Source organism: Callospermophilus lateralis, chromosome 1 (assembly GCF_048772815.1).
Source record: "Callospermophilus lateralis isolate mCalLat2 chromosome 1, mCalLat2.hap1, whole genome shotgun sequence".
Taxonomy (NCBI): Eukaryota; Metazoa; Chordata; class Mammalia; order Rodentia; family Sciuridae; genus Callospermophilus; species Callospermophilus lateralis.
The window spans coordinates 219,639,672-219,656,643 of record NC_135305.1 but is presented as its reverse complement, the minus strand read 5'-3'; the positions used below and the strand labels follow the sequence as shown (position 1 = coordinate 219,656,643).

Genomic DNA, 16,972 nt, shown 5'->3' with positions numbered 1-16,972 from the left:
CTGGGCAAATGCTCTACTATCGACCTACACCCCAAACCTAATCACCTTTTTTTTTTTTTATTGGTACATTCCTTAAATCACCTCTTCAAAGGTCAAATTTACAAATATAATCCCATCCTGAAGAGGTTAAGAGTTTACGCAGAAATTCCTGTCTCTACTTTTTGTCCCTATGAACTATTATAGAAAATGTGACACAGACTAGGGAGAGAGTATGGCTGAGACAGGGGTGTGACTCCAGGAGGCCACCACAGTGACAAAGGTATTGGGGAAGGGGGCTGCAATGGTGATGAGCAACAGACTAAGAGCAACAGACTAAGCATGGTGACAGGGGACAATAGGATGATAACAGGTACCAAGGGAGGGCAGAGTTGGCAGAAGTCAGAATGTAAGGCGTTAGCTTAAAATTTCTGGCTCAGCACCAAGGAGCTGGCACCTAACATTCCAGATTATCCCAGCCAGGCTGAGCTATAGCCTCGGCACAAGCTGGATCCCAACCTGGGCAGAAGCAGCAGGCAGCACACAGCCTCCAGATGCCACCGTGGAAGCAGGCCCTGGCGAACCTGTGCCTGGTCTAACCAGGACCTCACACCATGGCGAAGGACCACTCTGTCTCCACTTGACCACTACCCAAGGCATGGGGACCTGGCACCAAGCAGCCCAGGTGCACTCTGGGTCTGTGGGGCTCCACTCAGCCTTGCTTTTGACCTTAGGGAGGGCGAGAGAACAACTGGGCACTGTGGTCCAGAGTGCCCTACCGCAGTTCAAATCCCAGCTCAGATGCTACATGACCTTGAGCTCATGGACCTTAACTTCCCCCCCTGTATCATGAGCACAGCCAGCGGAAACAGCCAGAGAGCCTAGCAAGCAATGAACAATCAGCCAGGACACAAGCTGAGATACTGACCAGCGGTGGAAAGGAGCAAAATGCTAACACTGTGACTCAAACAACCCCAGAAATCATGCTCAGTGGAGGGGACAGCACAGATCAGGTGGTACCATCCCGTTCGCGTGAAGCGTCTAGAACAGGCAAACCCACAGGAACAAAGGTTTCAGGGGCTGGGGAGAGCGGATGTGCAGTGACTGCTACTGGACACAGGGTTTCCTTTGGGGATGATGAAAATCCCCTGGATCTAGACAGAGTGATGGTTGCACAACGTTGTCAGTGGGCCAGCCAACACAGGACTGCACACTTCAAAATGGTTAATGGTTAATTTAGGTTATGTGAATTTTCCTCAATAACAAAAAGGGGGGGGGGAAGACTGCACAAGGACACTCTCACACTCACACCCTCTCAACTCACACACACACACTCACACACAGCTTCCACCCCTCCCCATCTCCCCACCCAGCCCCCAGGCCACCCTTCCTGGCCACCTTGAGCTCATTTGGAATTTGCCAAGCACTCATCCGCCAGGTGCCATGACCTATGCCCACCTGGACCATGTGTAGCCCCTGAAACACGCTAGGAGGTCCAGACCACAGTCCGTGACATGGGGTGGGAAGAACACTGGAGCTGCCTGGGACCCTATCCTGTTCAGCCTGAGATAAGGCTACCTTTCCCCTCAGCATGAGTAATCACAATGGGGCACAAAGAGAAAAAGAGTAGCAAACCTAGGGCTCAGCACCAAGACAAGGATCCGGGTGGCACAGAGTGATATGACTGGACATTTAGGGCTCCTTACTGAGGAGGAGAAGGAAAGGACCCACTGAGCTGCTGCTGAGGGTGGGGCACTTGTCCCCAGTCCTGGCTGCAGGCTGAGACCAAGTGGTCAAGTGGGAAAGCAGGATGCCTCCAGGTCTGGGCTCTCAGGCCAGCAAGACATGGAGTCCCACATGCCAGGACCCTCCATGCTCACACCACTTTAAACCCGGATTTCCTGGAAATGACTCTCTAGGCCGATTCTGAGGACAGGATGGGCAGCTGCCAGCACAGAGCCCTGCTGGAGGAAATAGCGCTGAAATCCCAGGGTGCTCACGCACGCACACACGACAGCAAAGCAGAGCTACTCGCCAGCAGGAAGGGAGCACTCACCTCAGGCCTGCCCCGTTCCCGCCCACTCATGCCCTCTGCCCCACCTGTGGCAGTTGGTAAAGAGGGCCTGACAAACAGGGCCTGCAGCTGTTCATACCTTTACCATACCTTTACATGGTACACACACACACTCTCACACTCACACACCCACTCACACACACCCACTCACACTCACACACCCACTCACACACACTCTCACAGGATATGCGCTGAGCTAACTAACACCCTAGAGCAGAAGTGCTGCTGGTCCAGCAACTTCTGCTTTGCACCTTGGAAGCCCCAATTTCCCAAGGACCAAGGACAGTGCAGCAGGCCTGTTCGGAAGAGCACAGAGAGCACCTGGCTGTACTAGCATTTCCCCCGGGTATATGTAAGACATTCCACGAAGTGACACTCAGCCAGCCTATCTCAAGAGCATGGAATCCACCATCATGTGGAACAAAAGAACCACCAGTGAGTCCAGGAACTGGAACTATGACAGAGAACACTAAGGCATCCGAGACCCCACTGACCCAGCAAGGGGCAGCCCGGCCCAGCACTAGCTAATTCCTAAGGACAGGAAACAACCTGCCTACCTGGGAGCCTGCCTTCCACAGGCAAGCCACACTCCCTTCACTAGGCTCTTGGACACCATGCCCCAGCCTCACCCCAGAGCCAAGAACCAGACACCTCAGAAGAGTCACCAGCAGGCTCCCCCTGGCAAATAACCCTCCCAAAATGAATAGAACTAGCTACTCCTGGGGCTGCTTACCCTGCCTCACCCACTGCTTCCCACAGAAACCACCATAAGGGCTTTTGCCCGAGGTTTCCAGTCTTCTCTGCCTCCTGACCAAGGACATCCCTCACTTGAAGCTTCTCCCCTGTATGACTCTGCAGCCTGACAGGTACCTGTGACCCCACTGCCACTGTAAGAATCTGAGTTATATCTTCTTCCTTTTTTTTTTTTTTTCTTTTGATGCTGGGGATTGAACCCAGGCTCTACCACTGAGACACATCCCCAGCCCTCTGTGAGACTGGGTTTCACTAACTTGCCATCCCCCTGCCTCAGTTCCCCAATTCTGGGATCACAGGCGTGTGCCACCATATCTACTGAGTGCGACCTTTTCAGGGGCCGTCTTTCTTTTCTTTTTTTTTTTTTTTAATATTTTAATATTTATTTTTTAGTTTTCGGCGGACACAACATCTTTGTTTGTAATGTGGTGCTGAGGATTGAACCCGGGCCGCACACATGCCAGGCGAGTGCGCTACCGCTTGAGCCACATCCCCAGCCCATGGGGCCGTCTTTCTTGATCCGTAGGCCTCACCAGGCCTGATAATAAACCCATGTTTCACAGCAGGGTGGAGCTGGGGCCAGGGCCACCCACAGCCTCTTCTCACAGGGGGAGAGGCCATGATGGACGAAGGGCTGCAACTCAAGACGGGAGGTGCTGCCTGAGCTCTGCTCTTCCTCCATGAGGCCTGCCATCAAAGCTGCCATCGATGCAGACCTCCCTGCCACTGCAGCCCCGCCACCCCCTGTTCTCAGGAGGCAAGAGGAGGAGGGGCCAAGAGGGTGCCGGGAATGAGGTCCTGCATCCCCTCCTCTCTGGAACCTCACAGAAGACTGGTAAAACAAAGACCCCAGGCTGCCCAGATCAGGAAGACAGTGGCCCAGAGGCAGGGAAAGGACGTGGAAGAACTTTAATCGTCATCCTAGCAAGGGTGGCAGGAGTGTCTAGGTGCAGGGCCATCCCCGGCCCTGGGAGGGGCTGCGGCCAGCCCCTCGTCTCTGGTTGTGGCGTGGTCTCCATCCAAACTCCTCCTGTGCACAGGGAGTGTCCCAGCCTCCTGGGCCACATCTGCAAGGTTCTAGGTGGCCAGGAGCACCCAAGTCTCTGAGCGCTGGGCCCCAGCAGCTGCCCGCATGTTCCCATGCAGACAATCCTCATCTGGCTGCACTCAGGCAGGGGCGACGAGGTGTGAGAGCACGTCCTCAGAGCACTGAGGTCTTCCGTTCTGACAGCGGCAGAGACTCCTTCACTGCCACCAGAAGCCCCCGTGTGGGTAGATACCCCTGTGCTCGGAGCCATATCACTACCAGGAGGATGGCAGCAGCCAGGCTGGCACTCAGCACTGCTGTGGGACACAGATATGGACAGAGGGGTAGTGGGAGGCAGGCACAGGCTCTCACATATGGGGCTGGGTGGTCTGCATCCCGTCCCCACCCAGACCCAATTCTCCCAGAACAGGCCCAGGGGCAGGGAGGCTGAGAATCTTACCAGCAGCAACAACGGCCCCGTGGACACCTGGGCTTCTGTACTGGTGCCCAGCAGAGTCATCTGTGGCATTCCTGAGAGAAGTGACAATCTCCAGGGTCCCAGGGGTCATCATGGTTATGGCACTCCCTCCTTGGAAAGTCTTGTTGGTTTCTGCAATAAAAGCAGGCACTCAGTAGTTGCGGAGGGGACACCCAGGGCACGGAGCATGCGGAGGCTCCTCTTGAGGTTCCTCTTGATCCCAGACCAGGTGAGCTACTCCTAACAATGCCACGCCACCCAAGGAGGAGGCCCAGGAGAGTGCCGTGTCCACACTCTGCCAGTCACGAGCACCCTAGCAGATATCAGGTGCTCTTCACCAGCCCTAGCCCTCCCCACTCCCACAGGTGCCCCGAGGTCCTGGGGATGTACCGCAGCCAAGCTCATCGCTGGAGTCCACGCAGTCTGAGTGGCCATCGCAGCGCCACGTGTGTGGGATGCAGGTGTCCTCCTGTGCGCAGTGCAGATGGTCTGCGGGGCAGGGCTGGCCACTGCAGTTCTGAAGGTGCTTGCTGGTGTCACCAGAGCAACCACTGATGTTATCGCAGGAGCAGGGGAGGCCAGGGGGTGGAGGGCACTGCCCATTCTGGGTACACGGCTCGATCCCTAGGGCAAAGTCAGGTCCCAAACACCCATGCAAGAAAGCCCGGCATTCTGCACAGAGCTTCCCAGTAAGTCCCGCCTTCTGAGAACAGCTGTAGGAAGACCCTCAGCTCTCCACCTTCCAAGGTCCTGCCTCCCAGCAAGTTCCTCCCCACAAGATCCCACTCACTCCACTTCCCAAAAGCCTACCTTGGATTGAACCTGGGGCCTCGAGCAAGCTAGGCAAGGACTTTTTCACTAAGCTTTGCCCCCAGCCCAGACCCTACCTCTTCTCTTTTCTTGGTATTGGGGGTTGAACACAGGGGTACCACTGAGCTACATCCCCAGCCCTTTTTATTTTCTGAGACAGGGTCTCACTAAATTCTGAGGCTGGCCTCAAACTTGCAATCCCCCTACCTCAGCCTCCCCAGCTGCTGGGATTACAGGTGTGCGCCACTCTAATGGAGCCCAGCAAACCCACCTTTTCTTCAGTCCAAGACCCAGACTCCACTCTACCAGATTTTGCAAGCCCTGCCCATCCCCTCCACCCTGAGTTTTAACAAACTCCAACCCCTCCTCTCCTCCCTCCCCATCTGCCCAAGAGTACAACCTTCCATTCCCAGGCCCCACCCCTGAAAGCCCCTCCCCAGGATATGGGCACTTACTGCACTCCTCCTCGTCGCTACCATCTGAGCAGTCCCAGTCGTCATCGCAACGCCAGGTGAGGGGCACACAGAAGCCACTGCTGCGGCACTGGAAGTGGGTGGGCTGACATGAGCCTGCAATGGGGCCTACGAGATATGCACAAGTGACGCCTGGGAGACCCCAGTCTGAATCCTCTCCACGAGGGCCAGGGGTCACAGGCTGCAACCACTGGGACAAGCCAGTCCCAGGGTGCAGGAACTACACAGGTGGCCACCCTTTGCAAAGCGCTCACTCACTGTGTGGGGGGTTTGAAGCCCTACTGGGCAGGCACTGCTATGATACATAGTCTATAGAGGACCCTAAGAGAAAGCCACAAAGCTAGTGGCAGAGTCAGAATTTGAACCCAGGTCCAAATGGCCAGTCTACCAGAGAGACCTCTAATCTCCGTGGTTCAACAGACTAGGGGAGAAGCCATCCCCCACATGTTCCAGATAAGACTCATGGTCAAAGTCATCAGGGTCTCTTCTATTCCACCTGCTTAGCAAAAAGGGAAACTAAGCCCCTAGGCAGAGAACCAGGTCTGTTAGCAAGCCCTGTTGCCTCACCTCCTAAATCCTTCCCTGACCTGAATGCATCATCTCCTCACTAAACCCCTGGCTCCAATCTCCACTAGAGTCACATCATTCTGTCACCCACACGCCCCTGGCTCCTAGACCCTCTCACTACCAAATCCAACTCCTCCACATTGCCCTCTTTATCAGCTCCTCTTCCAGGCATCTGCATGGCTGGGCTAGGGGGCCTGGTCTTTTGCTCCACAGTCTTTGTTTACGCCTTTCCCGCAGCTTACTTCCTGGGAGGGGTCTCATGTCCCCCTCAGAAACCCACCAAGCTCTGCCTCCCGTGTAAAACAACAGTCCTTATACCAATGACACCTACCCTCCCACAGATCACAGTCAGCAGAGGTCATGGCTGTGACCTCATGACCCAGGCCTGGGAAGTCCCTGACAATGCACAGGCAATGGGTTACAAGAAGGTCCAAGATGAGTACAATGAGACTTGAGCCTTCCTTGACGCTGAACAGGAGGCTAGGGCTGTTTGCTGACCTGGAGGGGCACAGGGAGGCCTGAGACCTGCTCTAGCAGGAGGAAGCCTGAGAAACAAAGACAGGAGGTGGCTCTTAAGGCTTCCTCCCGGCTGTAGCAAGGAGACGTAAAAATACCCTGCCCTGGCTTGGCCTTGCTCCAACGGCTCGGCCTTCTTCTATTGTCCTTTCCACTTACATTCCCAGGGCCTGAGTCTCCAACCTCCACTCCCCAGGCCTCCAGGCCCATCTGGGCTCTGGCCATAGACCCTGAGCTCTGTGGAGCTGGAAGAGCTAGGGACAACCAGGTACCAGCTTTTTTCCCTACCCATAGGAATCTGGCAACCTCCAGGTGCCACTTCCTCCCCAGGCCTAGCTACCAACTGCTCTGAGGGCTCTGACCTCCCTTGGCTGGCGTACTGGACTATATCTCTCTGTAAAGTAAGTAGCAGTGGGTAGCCCCACTGTACAGGACAGTGGATCAAAGAGGAGTTGGACAGGGCAGTGATTTACCCTCCCAGCCTCAATTAGGAAAATAACAAAAGGGGTAGGCTAAAGAGCAGGAGAGCGCTGCCTCCCACGTGTAGCAATGGTCCTCCCATAGACTGGACACTCAGTGGAGGTCAGGGCCACATGTCAGAGAAGCGAGTTCCTACCTCAGCACTCTTGAGAAAAGGAGCTATTTGTGTGTAGAGTTCTAGTGCTTGGTTAAAATGAGCCCAGATTCACTGAAGAACCAGGAACATTTAGTTTGAAAAGCAGGGACTTTGGGGGTAAGTCTGCCATAAGAGGAAAGAGTGGAGGGTATAAACCTGTGCTCTCAGCTGAAAGTTAGGGATCCTATAAGCCCAGGGAGGCCACTCTGACCCTCCAGCTGCCTCTGAAGAACTGAGATAGCGCCCCTGTCTCTGGACACCAATCACGTGGGCCAGGGGCGAACATGCCCAACCACTTATGAGGTTGGGGTCGCAAGTGAACCATGCTTAATCGCCTGGAGAGGGAGAACTTTCATCCCAGAAGGCAGAAAACCAAGGAGGAGAGAATGGGAAAGTGAGGCTGGTTGTCCAAGAAACAGCCAGAAGGCCTCGGGACGAAGATTTTTTGGAAAGTACAGCTGCTGTGGAAGCACCAGGAGACTGATCCTGCGTGGTTAGGGTCGGAAAACCTGTGCCTGCTATGAGTCTTCCCGATCATGCTGGACTGAAGGGCGGCTTAGAGGTGACAATGGGGTATAATACAGCAGAACGGGGGGGAAGGGAAGTGGTGCACAGGGCAGTTAGAGGCAGGCGGAGGCGCCCAGGTGGAAGGCCCTCCATTCAGGCTCTCAAAGCACCAGTGCCCGCTCCCCGCACACCACTAAGTCCAAACCCATGTGCTGGGGGAGTGTCCACGACCGACAGGCGGCGCAGCCAATGGCAAAGCGCTGCGGAGGGCGCGGGGGCGGGGCGCAGCCCCAGGAGGGGCGGGGGCATGCGCTGAGGGGACTCGCTCACCTGGAGCCTGGGCCGAGGTCCGGGTTCGGGCTGGGTTCGGGGCGGCCTCCAGGCCCAGCCCGAGGCTGAGCAGTAGCCGCAGCGCCAAGCCCAGGGCCGCTATCCGCCGTGCTCCGCCCCGCGTCATCCAGCCGCTACTCGTGCCGCCCCAGCCACTGTACTCGGCACACGCCGTCTGCCCGGGTTCTTATCCCTGCGCACGCGCACGCGCACGCGCGAGCTGGGCGGGGCCTGCGCCCCTTGCTCCTGTGGCGCGGACGGCTCTGTGTACCGTAAATGTCAGAATACGAGGGGCCCCTAAATTGAAGCTCTTCCCCACTTTTCCATTAGAAAAGTCCATCGAATGGTATACAGCCTACTTGAAGTTAGGTAAATGGTTTGATTTGGTTTTTTAAAAACGGATGCAACATTACCTTTATCTTATTTATTCATTCTCTTTTTTTGTAACATTGTGCACACATGAGTATTTTATTTTAGAGCATTTCCAGATAATGTCTTTTTCAGGGTAAGACTCTTATTTATTCATTCTTATGTGGTGCTGAGGATTGAATCCAGTGCCTCGCACATGCTAGACAAAACGCTCTACCACTGAGCCCCAGCCCCAGCCCAGGTAAAAGTTTTGTTTGTTTGTTTGTTTGTTGTGTGTGTGTGTGTGTGTGTGTGTGTGAGAGAGAGAGAGAGAGAGAGAGAGAGAGAGAGAGAGAGACAGACCAGGGATTGAACCTAAGTGCCCCTTACCACTGAACCACAACCCCAGACCTTTTATAAAAGTATTTTATTTATTTAGAGACAGGGTCTCACTGAATTGCTTAGGGCCTCGCTAAATTGCTGAGGCTAGCTTTGAAATCTCGATCCTCCTGCCTCAGCCTCCCGTAACAGGCGTGCGCCACTGCGCCGGCTCCGAAGCTTTGTAAATGTTATAAGCTTTGTAAATGTTATTGGCTTCTACTTAAACTCCTTTGCGTTCCTCATGCACACTGCCACTAATGTTATTGCTTGATGATCTTATTTAATACGGTAGCAACTCCCCTCAGGCACTCCCTATCCCCTCCTTCCTATTGCCTCTTTGGTGCCACCGACAGATTTTATATTTTATTTACTTATTTTGGTTTATTGTCCTATTCCCCACTAGAACGCCAGCTCCAGCAGGGCAGGAATGCTGTGTGTACTGCTGTTATCTCAATGCCCGAAACACGGTATCTTAATATTTGGCGACTAAATGGTTCCTCTGTCGCTCTCACCTGGATGCGATCAACTCATCCTCATTGGTTTATTTAGTTCTCACAGACCCCAGGGAGCTGTGCCGTATTCTGGTATCCTCCTCTTCATCAAAGATAGTTATGCAGCCTTTGGGTTTTCTCTTCCCACTAGCACATGTCTTTCTGTCCAATCTGACTACAATATTTTCGTCTTGAAAAAATGTCATTTGCAGTTCTGCCTTCAGAATATGCAGTGACTCCAACTCCCAGCAGGGCCCCAAACAAATCACTGTCCCTCAATACTGACACATGGGCAAGTGTTTGCCACTCCCAGCCCTAAGTCTCCTGTGAGGCTGCAGTCACCCATATTTCCACAGAAAGGTCTTTGTTTGTTTTGCCCAGGAATTGAACCCAGGGGCGCTTTACCAATGAGCTACATACCCAGCCCTTTTTATTTTTTATTTTGAGATTGCAGGGATGGGCCACCACACCAGCTAGAAAAGGTTTTATTTACAGGTTAATGGCATGCTTCCCAATTTGAAAATGTTAGAGGTTGTACATCTTCTTTTGGAAAGTTTTTTTATATTCTTTTTCTTTTGTTTTTCTTTTTTAGTTTTTATGTCTTCCTGATTACCATGGGAAAAGGAAATAATAGGCGATGTTGTTCAGATACAATCACAGAAGGAAAGGTCAGTAGGGTAAATAGGTCTACCCAGGGAGGAAGGGAAGGGAGTGCCCCTGCCTTTGAGGATCAGGGTCTTGGTGAGGGAGGTTTCGGGGATCCAGTCATATAAGCAGAGAAGGAGCCCTGGGACTGTGGTCTTTCTCCCCTGGCTCTAAGCTTCCAGAAGCCAACACTGTGACACTCTTGGCACATAGCCAGATGTTCTGCACCTACTGGAGGTTACAGGGTGATTCGGTGGGGCAGCCCTGACACTCCCCCTGCTCCAGGCCACTGTTCACACCCTGCAGCCTTCTCTCTTCTGCTCACTGCTCCACAGGGACCAGCAACCTTCCTTCCCAACCTTCCTTCTGGCTCAGGAAGGCTTTTCTGAACCCACTCCAGGTGAGACTTCTGTGAGCTGCCCTTTGTTTTTCCCACTGAGCTGCAGGTGGCCAAGACCTACTGGGGGCCTCAGTGGGGAGGTGCCTAAACTTCCTTCCCCATGAGCAATGATGGGGGTAGTTCTCAAATGAGCATCTGTTTGGTCTTCTAAGTACAACTCCCTCCCATGGGCCTTGGTAGTCATTTCTCCCCAAATACCCAGAGGGCCTGAAACCCAGTCACCAAGAAGGAGCCACCCCACTCCCTATTTCCACGACCCTGGAAGCAGAGCCAGGCCTCCTGCACCACATCCTCAGCTCTGCATGCAGGAAGCCCAGGAAACATTCCTTTCCCATCTCTGAAGCACTGACATGAGTTAAACTTGGCACCAACTTTATCCCAAATCCAAGTAAGCTGGGGTCACTTAAAAAGCAAAAATTCCAGGCTTGGTGATACATGCCTATTGTCCAGGTACTTGGAAAGCTGAGGTAGGAACATTACGTAAGACCAGGAGTTCAAGGTCAGCCTGGGGAACAGAGGAGAAAGGCCCTGACCCTTATTTAAAAAAGAAGAAAGTAAAAATAGAAGTGATATGGAATTCCTTGTATTTTTCATACATTAGGTCACAGTATCCCCAGAGGGAATCCAGGGAGGAAAAGCACTCAGATGGCCCTGGAGACATGGCCAAGTAGCCTATGAGCATGCGGGCAGTGTCACAGGTAAGGCTCATCTGTGGACAGCTCCCACCTCTTCATGGGAGGAGCAGGCGTCACTGCTTTCTTCTCAGTGGCTGCCACGGCTAAGCTGGAAGAGGAACACAGACTTCAGTTAGGGCTAGGTCTCCAGAGAACAGTACAAAAGGATCTAAGAGGAGAACACACCCACACTTGGTACAGACACACCTGCTGGGACTTTCTGGTTCTGGAGACAGAGGGCAGGTGTTTCAGATGACCCAAACCCCTACAATGGGGGTATACTTCCTTGCTTCCCCAGCCCCCTGCAAACGCCAGTGAACCTGCACTGGTTCCTGGGCAGGAAATAGCTGGGTTCTTCCCTTCCCACTTAAAGCCATCTGGTGTGGACAAGACACCCAACCATTCCTGCTGCCCCCAAACAGAATGCTGGCAACAGGACCTAGCAATCAGATGACAGTGTCCACTGGTCTTCCTCAAGGTTCTGCACATGGGCACAATGCTAGTAAAAGAAGGTCCTGTGCTTAGGGATCTCTTAGTCTGGTGTGGCTAAAAGTTAATATGCAGTTGAACAAGGGCTGGGGATTTGGCTCAAGCGGTAGCACGCTCCCCTGGCGTGCGTTCGGTCCAGGTTCAATCCTTAGCACCACATACAAAACAGAGATGTTGTGTCTGCCGAAAACTAAATAAATATTAAAGTTCTCTTTCTCTCTCTCAAAAAAAAAAAAAAAAAAATATATATATATATATATATATATATATATATATGCAGTTGAACAAAATGCTGTTTAGCCAGGTGCAGTGATGTACACCTGTCATCCCAGCTACTCAGGAGGCTAAGGTGGAAGGATGACAAGTTCAAGGCCAGTGCAGGCAACTTAGTGAGACCTGTCTCAAAGTAAAAAATAAAAAGAGCTGGAGGAGGAGCTTAGTGGTAAAGCAACTGCCAAGCATTGGCAAGGTCCTCAGTTCAATCCCATTACTGGAAAGAAAGAGAGAGAGAGAGAGAAAGACAGACAGATAGACTAACTGGAGCCAGTCCAGTGGCTCACCACCTATAATGCCAACAACTTGGGAGGCATAGTTCTGTGATAGATCACTTGCCTAGCATGCATGAGGCCCTGAGTTCAATCCCTGGCACCACCACCAAAAAGAAAAAAAAAATTATAAAAGCAGTAAAATGTCCAGGCTTTTCCCAGGACCCTTGAAGGGACATCAGACTTCATCTGAAAACACGCACCCCCAACTGAGGTACTAAACCCTATCATGGGTTGGGGCTGGATTAAATGAGCTCTGGAATGAAAAAACGTCAGTAGCACAATTCTTCATTCAATTAACATACACAAGACACTGGGTTCAATGCTGAGAATTGAACCCAGTGCCTTGTGTATGTTAGCCAAGTGCTTTACCACTAAGCTACACCCCCAGCTAGATAAACAGAATCTAGAAAAGCACCTTTCAGCAGGGAAGAAAGGTCCAGAAGAGGAGAGACCACTGTAGGGCTCTGGGTAAGTGATGCTCAAGGTCCTCACCTCTCTGCTGTCTTGCCTGACACCAGTGCCTTCTGTGAGGACATGATGATTGAGGGGGGCACAGCTTCCCGGCGGCCATCACGAGTACAGTAGTAATTGTTGGAGAGCTTATGGCTGGGGCCCACAGGGAGCTTGGGAGGAGGCTGAGTCCTAAGGAGAAAGAACATTGGCACTGAATGAAGCAAATCAACAGTCTCTCCCATTGCCTCACTGTGGTCCAATCAAGTCAGTCACAAGACTCAGGGTCTGCGGCCATGGGAATGGGCTGCAAGCCCAACATGTCCCTTGGCACAGTTATGCATACATGCATGGGTAGGGGCCCAGAGCCCAGAAGCAGGTAGTAGACATTGCTTTGGATGTGAGGGTAATACAAGGTCAGGTCAAAGTCTGCCTTACTTCAGGCTCCCCCATGGTAGGTAAATATGGTAGGTATGGAGGACGCTTGGTGAGACTCCCAGAAGGGGAGCCCATATCTATGTATAGCCAAGTTTGGCAGCTGGCCTCACCTCTACCTGCAGGAGCTCAGGAAACTGAAGAGGCAAAGAGCCAGGTTATGGCTACCACCATCAACTGTAAACACTTGGACAGCAGCACTGGATTTCTGTCTGCTTTGAGTAGCTTTTTCCCAAAAGGCCAATCTATGGAATCCCTGGGTTTCCTGTCATCTCAGGAACTCTTTGAAGAATCCTGCTGGGATCAAAGCTTATTCCCCAAAGAACACCTTGCCCTTGGAGCCTGTCCAGACCTCTACATTTCCTGCCACTGTGTGGTATGACGCCAAGACTCTTGCACTAAATCCTGGACTAAATTTACCAAGAAGTCTGAGGCCTTAAAAGGAAACGCTGAATTCTAAACAAAAGAGGAGCTTCCCAGAGGAAAGTGGGAAAGAGGGAGGGGACAGAGAAGACAGGGAGAAAAATCACAAGATCTGGTTTTGCCAGGGGCAGTGGTGCATGCCTGTATCCGTGACTCGGGAGGCTGAGGCAGAAGGATTACAAGTTTGAAGTCAGCCTCAGCAACTTATGGAGGCTCTAAGAAACTTAATGAGGCCCTGTCTCAAAAAATAAAAAGGGGGGCTGGGGTTGTGGCTCAGTGGTAGAGCGCTTGCCTTGCACGTGTGAGGCACTGGGTTCGATCTTCAACACCACATACAAATAAACAAAATAAAGGTATTGTGTTAATTTACAACTAAAAAATTTTTTAAAAAATAAAATGGGCTGGGGATGTGGCTCAGTGGTTAAGTGCCCCTGGGTTAAATACCCACTACCAAAAAAAAAAAAAAAAAGAAAAGAAAATCTGGTTTTTATTTAGCTACGTTGTTGAATAATATTTTTGTCTGGTAACTGTTGTGCTACAACTTAAATATTTGTTTCTTAGAACAAGTGATAGTAAATTTGTATTTTTAAAATAAGAAGTGCAGATATAAGGTAAACATTTTAAAACATGACATGCAATATATTATGTGACAGAATTTTCCTACTGAATGCAAAGATGCCCCTCTAAACTAGACCTTAGGTTTCTGCATCCTTGCACAGAAAGGTAACAGTTGCCCAATGAAAGGGCCCAAATTAATCACTATAGGGCACCACTATCCTAAAGAAGTTGAAAAATTCACAAAATCATTTTCTCAACTGGCCCACTAACTACCCTGATAGAAAAGCAATTCAAGCTGGGCACAGTGGCCCAGGCCTGTTAATTCCTGAGGCAGGAGGATCAAAGTTCAAGGCCAGCGGGGTGGGGATGTGACTTAGTGATAGAGCACCCATGGGTTCAATCTCCAGTACCACCAAAAAAAAAAAAAAAAATCAATATTTTAGGATATTTGGAACTAATCACAACATGCAGCATTCACATAAATTTGATTATTTTAATGCTATTAATGCTATTTTACTTTCATTCATGATAACCTTGAATGACTTGGGAGGCATTGTTCAGTGGTAGACACTTACCTAGCATGCATGCCGCCCTGAGTTCAATCCCAACACCCTGAGTTCAATCCCAAAGTCCTTTCCCTGGATGTGTTCCCACCATACTAACATCCTCCCTACTTCAGACTCTGCCTAACCTCACAACCTCGGTACTTGCTGGTCCCTCTGCCAACAGCAATATGCTTTTTCAATGGTTATTCTTTGGTTCCTTCCCATCATTTGGGTGACTCAACGGTAAACCCTGAAAAAAGACCTCTCCCAACCATCTGTCTTTGGATAGCCACCCTCCAGCTTATTCGCATTTATTGTTTTATCTTGAAAACATTTCAGAACCATGGTACTTGCTATGTTTATTTCCCTATTGTTTCTCCCTAGGAGGTGAACACCACCAAAGAGATGTGGATAAGAACTTCTCTTGTTCATAGAGCATCCCCAAAGCTGAGAACATGGCAAGGGCTTGTATATATATCAACTACATGAAAGAGTTTGAAATCGGGACGCTTTGGGGTTCAACCCCCTGCTGTCACATTCTAGTGTCCAACTGATTGTAGACAAATGATTTAGCCTCTCCAGGTCTATTATTTTTTACTCTGTAGCTTGGGGATTAAACAGTAACGAAGGGGCCACATCGAAAACTGAAAACCTACTCAAAATTCCAAACTAGAATACACGCCCAGCCTCCCTATTACAAAAAAGCCGGCTCCACGGAGAGTTCAGCAAACTTAAAGGCATAGTTTTATTTCTGCCTCCATAGCCTCGCAGGCGGTGGAGGCAGGATCCCTGCCCAGCGCTCCAGGGATCTAACAGCACACGGATTTTGCTTTTGGTGAGGAAAGACCAGACTGGAGGCTGGGCAGCGAGCGGGGCCGGCTCACCGCTTGGCGATCTCCTGGTAGCGCAGCTGCAGCTTCGCCTGCAGGTCTTGCTGTGGGAGGAGAAGGGAGGTCAGCCTGCGGGGCATCGCAGGGGAGAAGAGGGAAGGGGATGAACAGCCAGGACAGGTCTATGGGCCATGCTGATGAAGAGGAATGCTAGGGCCACGGGATCCAAAGGCAAGGTGGGGAGCGAGGGAAATCCCAGACTTGAGTCAGTCCCGGGCCCAGACAGTGGCGGTGGGACAGTAAATTCCGGGCTGACAGGGTCAGAAACTGGGGAATCTAGGAGACATCCTCCACTGAGCGAAGGCCCGGCTTAGGAGGGAAGTAAGTAGCAGTTCTGGGGGGTGCACAGAGCCCACATCCTCGTCCCCGTCCCCATCCCCTCCAGCGCGGCCCTGTCCATCCCGCGCACCCCAGATGCCCAGTTTCGCAGCTTCTGAATAAAGCGGGTAGCGGACGCCATCTTCCGTCAGCGCTGAAGGGCGTCGGTGACGTCTCTACCGCGAGGGATGCTGGGAAGTGCGCGGCGTCGTATCGCGAGATCAGGAGTGGGCGTGGCTAGAGCGTTGTATAAAAGCTATCCCGGAGACACGTGATTCCTCTCCACCGACAGCCGCGGCGCCGCCATCATGGACACGAGCCGTGTGCAGCCCATCAAGCTGGCCAGGGTGAGGCGGGCGCCCGCCTTGGGGCTCAGGGGAATTGAGGGAGTGGGTAGAAGAGAAGAACCGGGAAGTCCAGGTCTGATTGTAGTTTCTTTCCGCCAGGTCACCAAGGTGCTGGGTAGGACCGGCTCGCAGGGACAGTGCACGCAGGTGAGCGGGTGGGGGCGCCTGGACGACTTGCGAGGATCTGAGCCCTGATGAAAACCCTTTCCCTGCCTCAGACCCTACCTAAGGGGATCTGAGAGTCGACATTCCCTTTTTCCCGGGGCTCCGAGCCCTGGCCACCTCATTCCCTCGGGTTCTGATGGTCCCCACAAGCTTTCTCAAGTCCGTTCCCGATACGTCCTCTAAACCCATGTCAGCTTTCCACCTCGTGGTAACTCTCACTCGTCCACTCTTACTCCTGTCCTCCGGTGGGCCTGTAGGTGCGCGTGGAATTTATGGACGACACAAGCCGCTCCATCATCCGCAACGTGAAAGGCCCCGTCCGTGAGGGCGACGTGCTAACTTTATTGGAATCGGAGCGAGAGGCTCGGAGGCTGCGCTGAACTTGCTGCTGGTAGGTACAGAGGCAGCCTTCACCCTGCCTGTGTTATGGGTTGAATTATGTCCCTGTTAGATCCACGGCTTAGGTGGAAGGGTCTTAGGAGGTGGAAAGGATCTGTAGATACTGGCAACAGTGAAGAGGATTTTGCTAGTTGCTGAGGGCTCTGCCGGCATCTCATATTCTACTCTATTTACAGGGTCCTGGATCTGTACTACTTGGCCCACAGGATGATCTGCATTTGTTAAATAAAGAGTTTGTATTGTATATAAACTCCAGTTTTTGTCTGGGCTGTTAACTAGATTTTCTTTTGGCCCTTTGCTGTGTGACCCCCCCACAAGTGGTCATCAACCCTCTGCAAT

At 52.0% G+C, this 16,972-nt stretch overlaps 3 protein-coding genes across 4 annotated transcripts; 1 reads left to right on the top strand and 2 right to left on the bottom strand.

Annotated features, from left to right (window-relative positions):
- Positions 1-3,695: 3,695 nt before the first annotated feature.
- Positions 3,696-8,317, bottom strand: Cd320 (CD320 molecule). 2 transcript variants are annotated; one of them, XM_076850374.2, is made up of 5 exons: positions 8,128-8,317; positions 5,574-5,699; positions 4,699-4,932; positions 4,291-4,440; positions 3,696-4,147 (listed from the first exon to the last, which is right to left on the bottom strand). In XM_076850374.2, the coding sequence occupies exons 1-5, from the start codon at positions 8,252-8,254 to the stop codon at positions 4,005-4,007; spliced, it is 780 nt and encodes a 259-aa protein (XP_076706489.1). In that variant the 5' UTR covers positions 8,255-8,317; the 3' UTR covers positions 3,696-4,004. The 2 variants fall into 2 exon arrangements, with proteins under 2 accessions (XP_076706489.1, XP_076706499.1); XM_076850384.2 differs by having other exon boundaries at positions 3,696-4,144.
- A 2,642-nt stretch (positions 8,318-10,959) lies between these two features.
- Positions 10,960-15,922, bottom strand: Ndufa7 (NADH:ubiquinone oxidoreductase subunit A7). Its single transcript, XM_076850522.1, has 4 exons — positions 15,814-15,922; positions 15,399-15,448; positions 12,596-12,745; positions 10,960-11,175 (listed from the first exon to the last, which is right to left on the bottom strand). Exons 1-4 carry the CDS (start codon positions 15,862-15,864, stop codon positions 11,085-11,087), a joined length of 342 nt encoding a protein of 113 aa, XP_076706637.1. The 5' UTR covers positions 15,865-15,922; the 3' UTR covers positions 10,960-11,084.
- Positions 15,923-15,974: 52 nt separating this feature from the next.
- Rps28 (ribosomal protein S28) lies at positions 15,975-16,888 on the top strand. Its single transcript, XM_076850575.2, has 4 exons — positions 15,975-16,069; positions 16,169-16,216; positions 16,492-16,625; positions 16,810-16,888. Exons 1-3 carry the CDS (start codon positions 16,031-16,033, stop codon positions 16,612-16,614), a joined length of 210 nt encoding a protein of 69 aa, XP_076706690.1. The 5' UTR covers positions 15,975-16,030; the 3' UTR covers positions 16,615-16,625; positions 16,810-16,888.
- Positions 16,889-16,972: the final 84 nt, after the last annotated feature.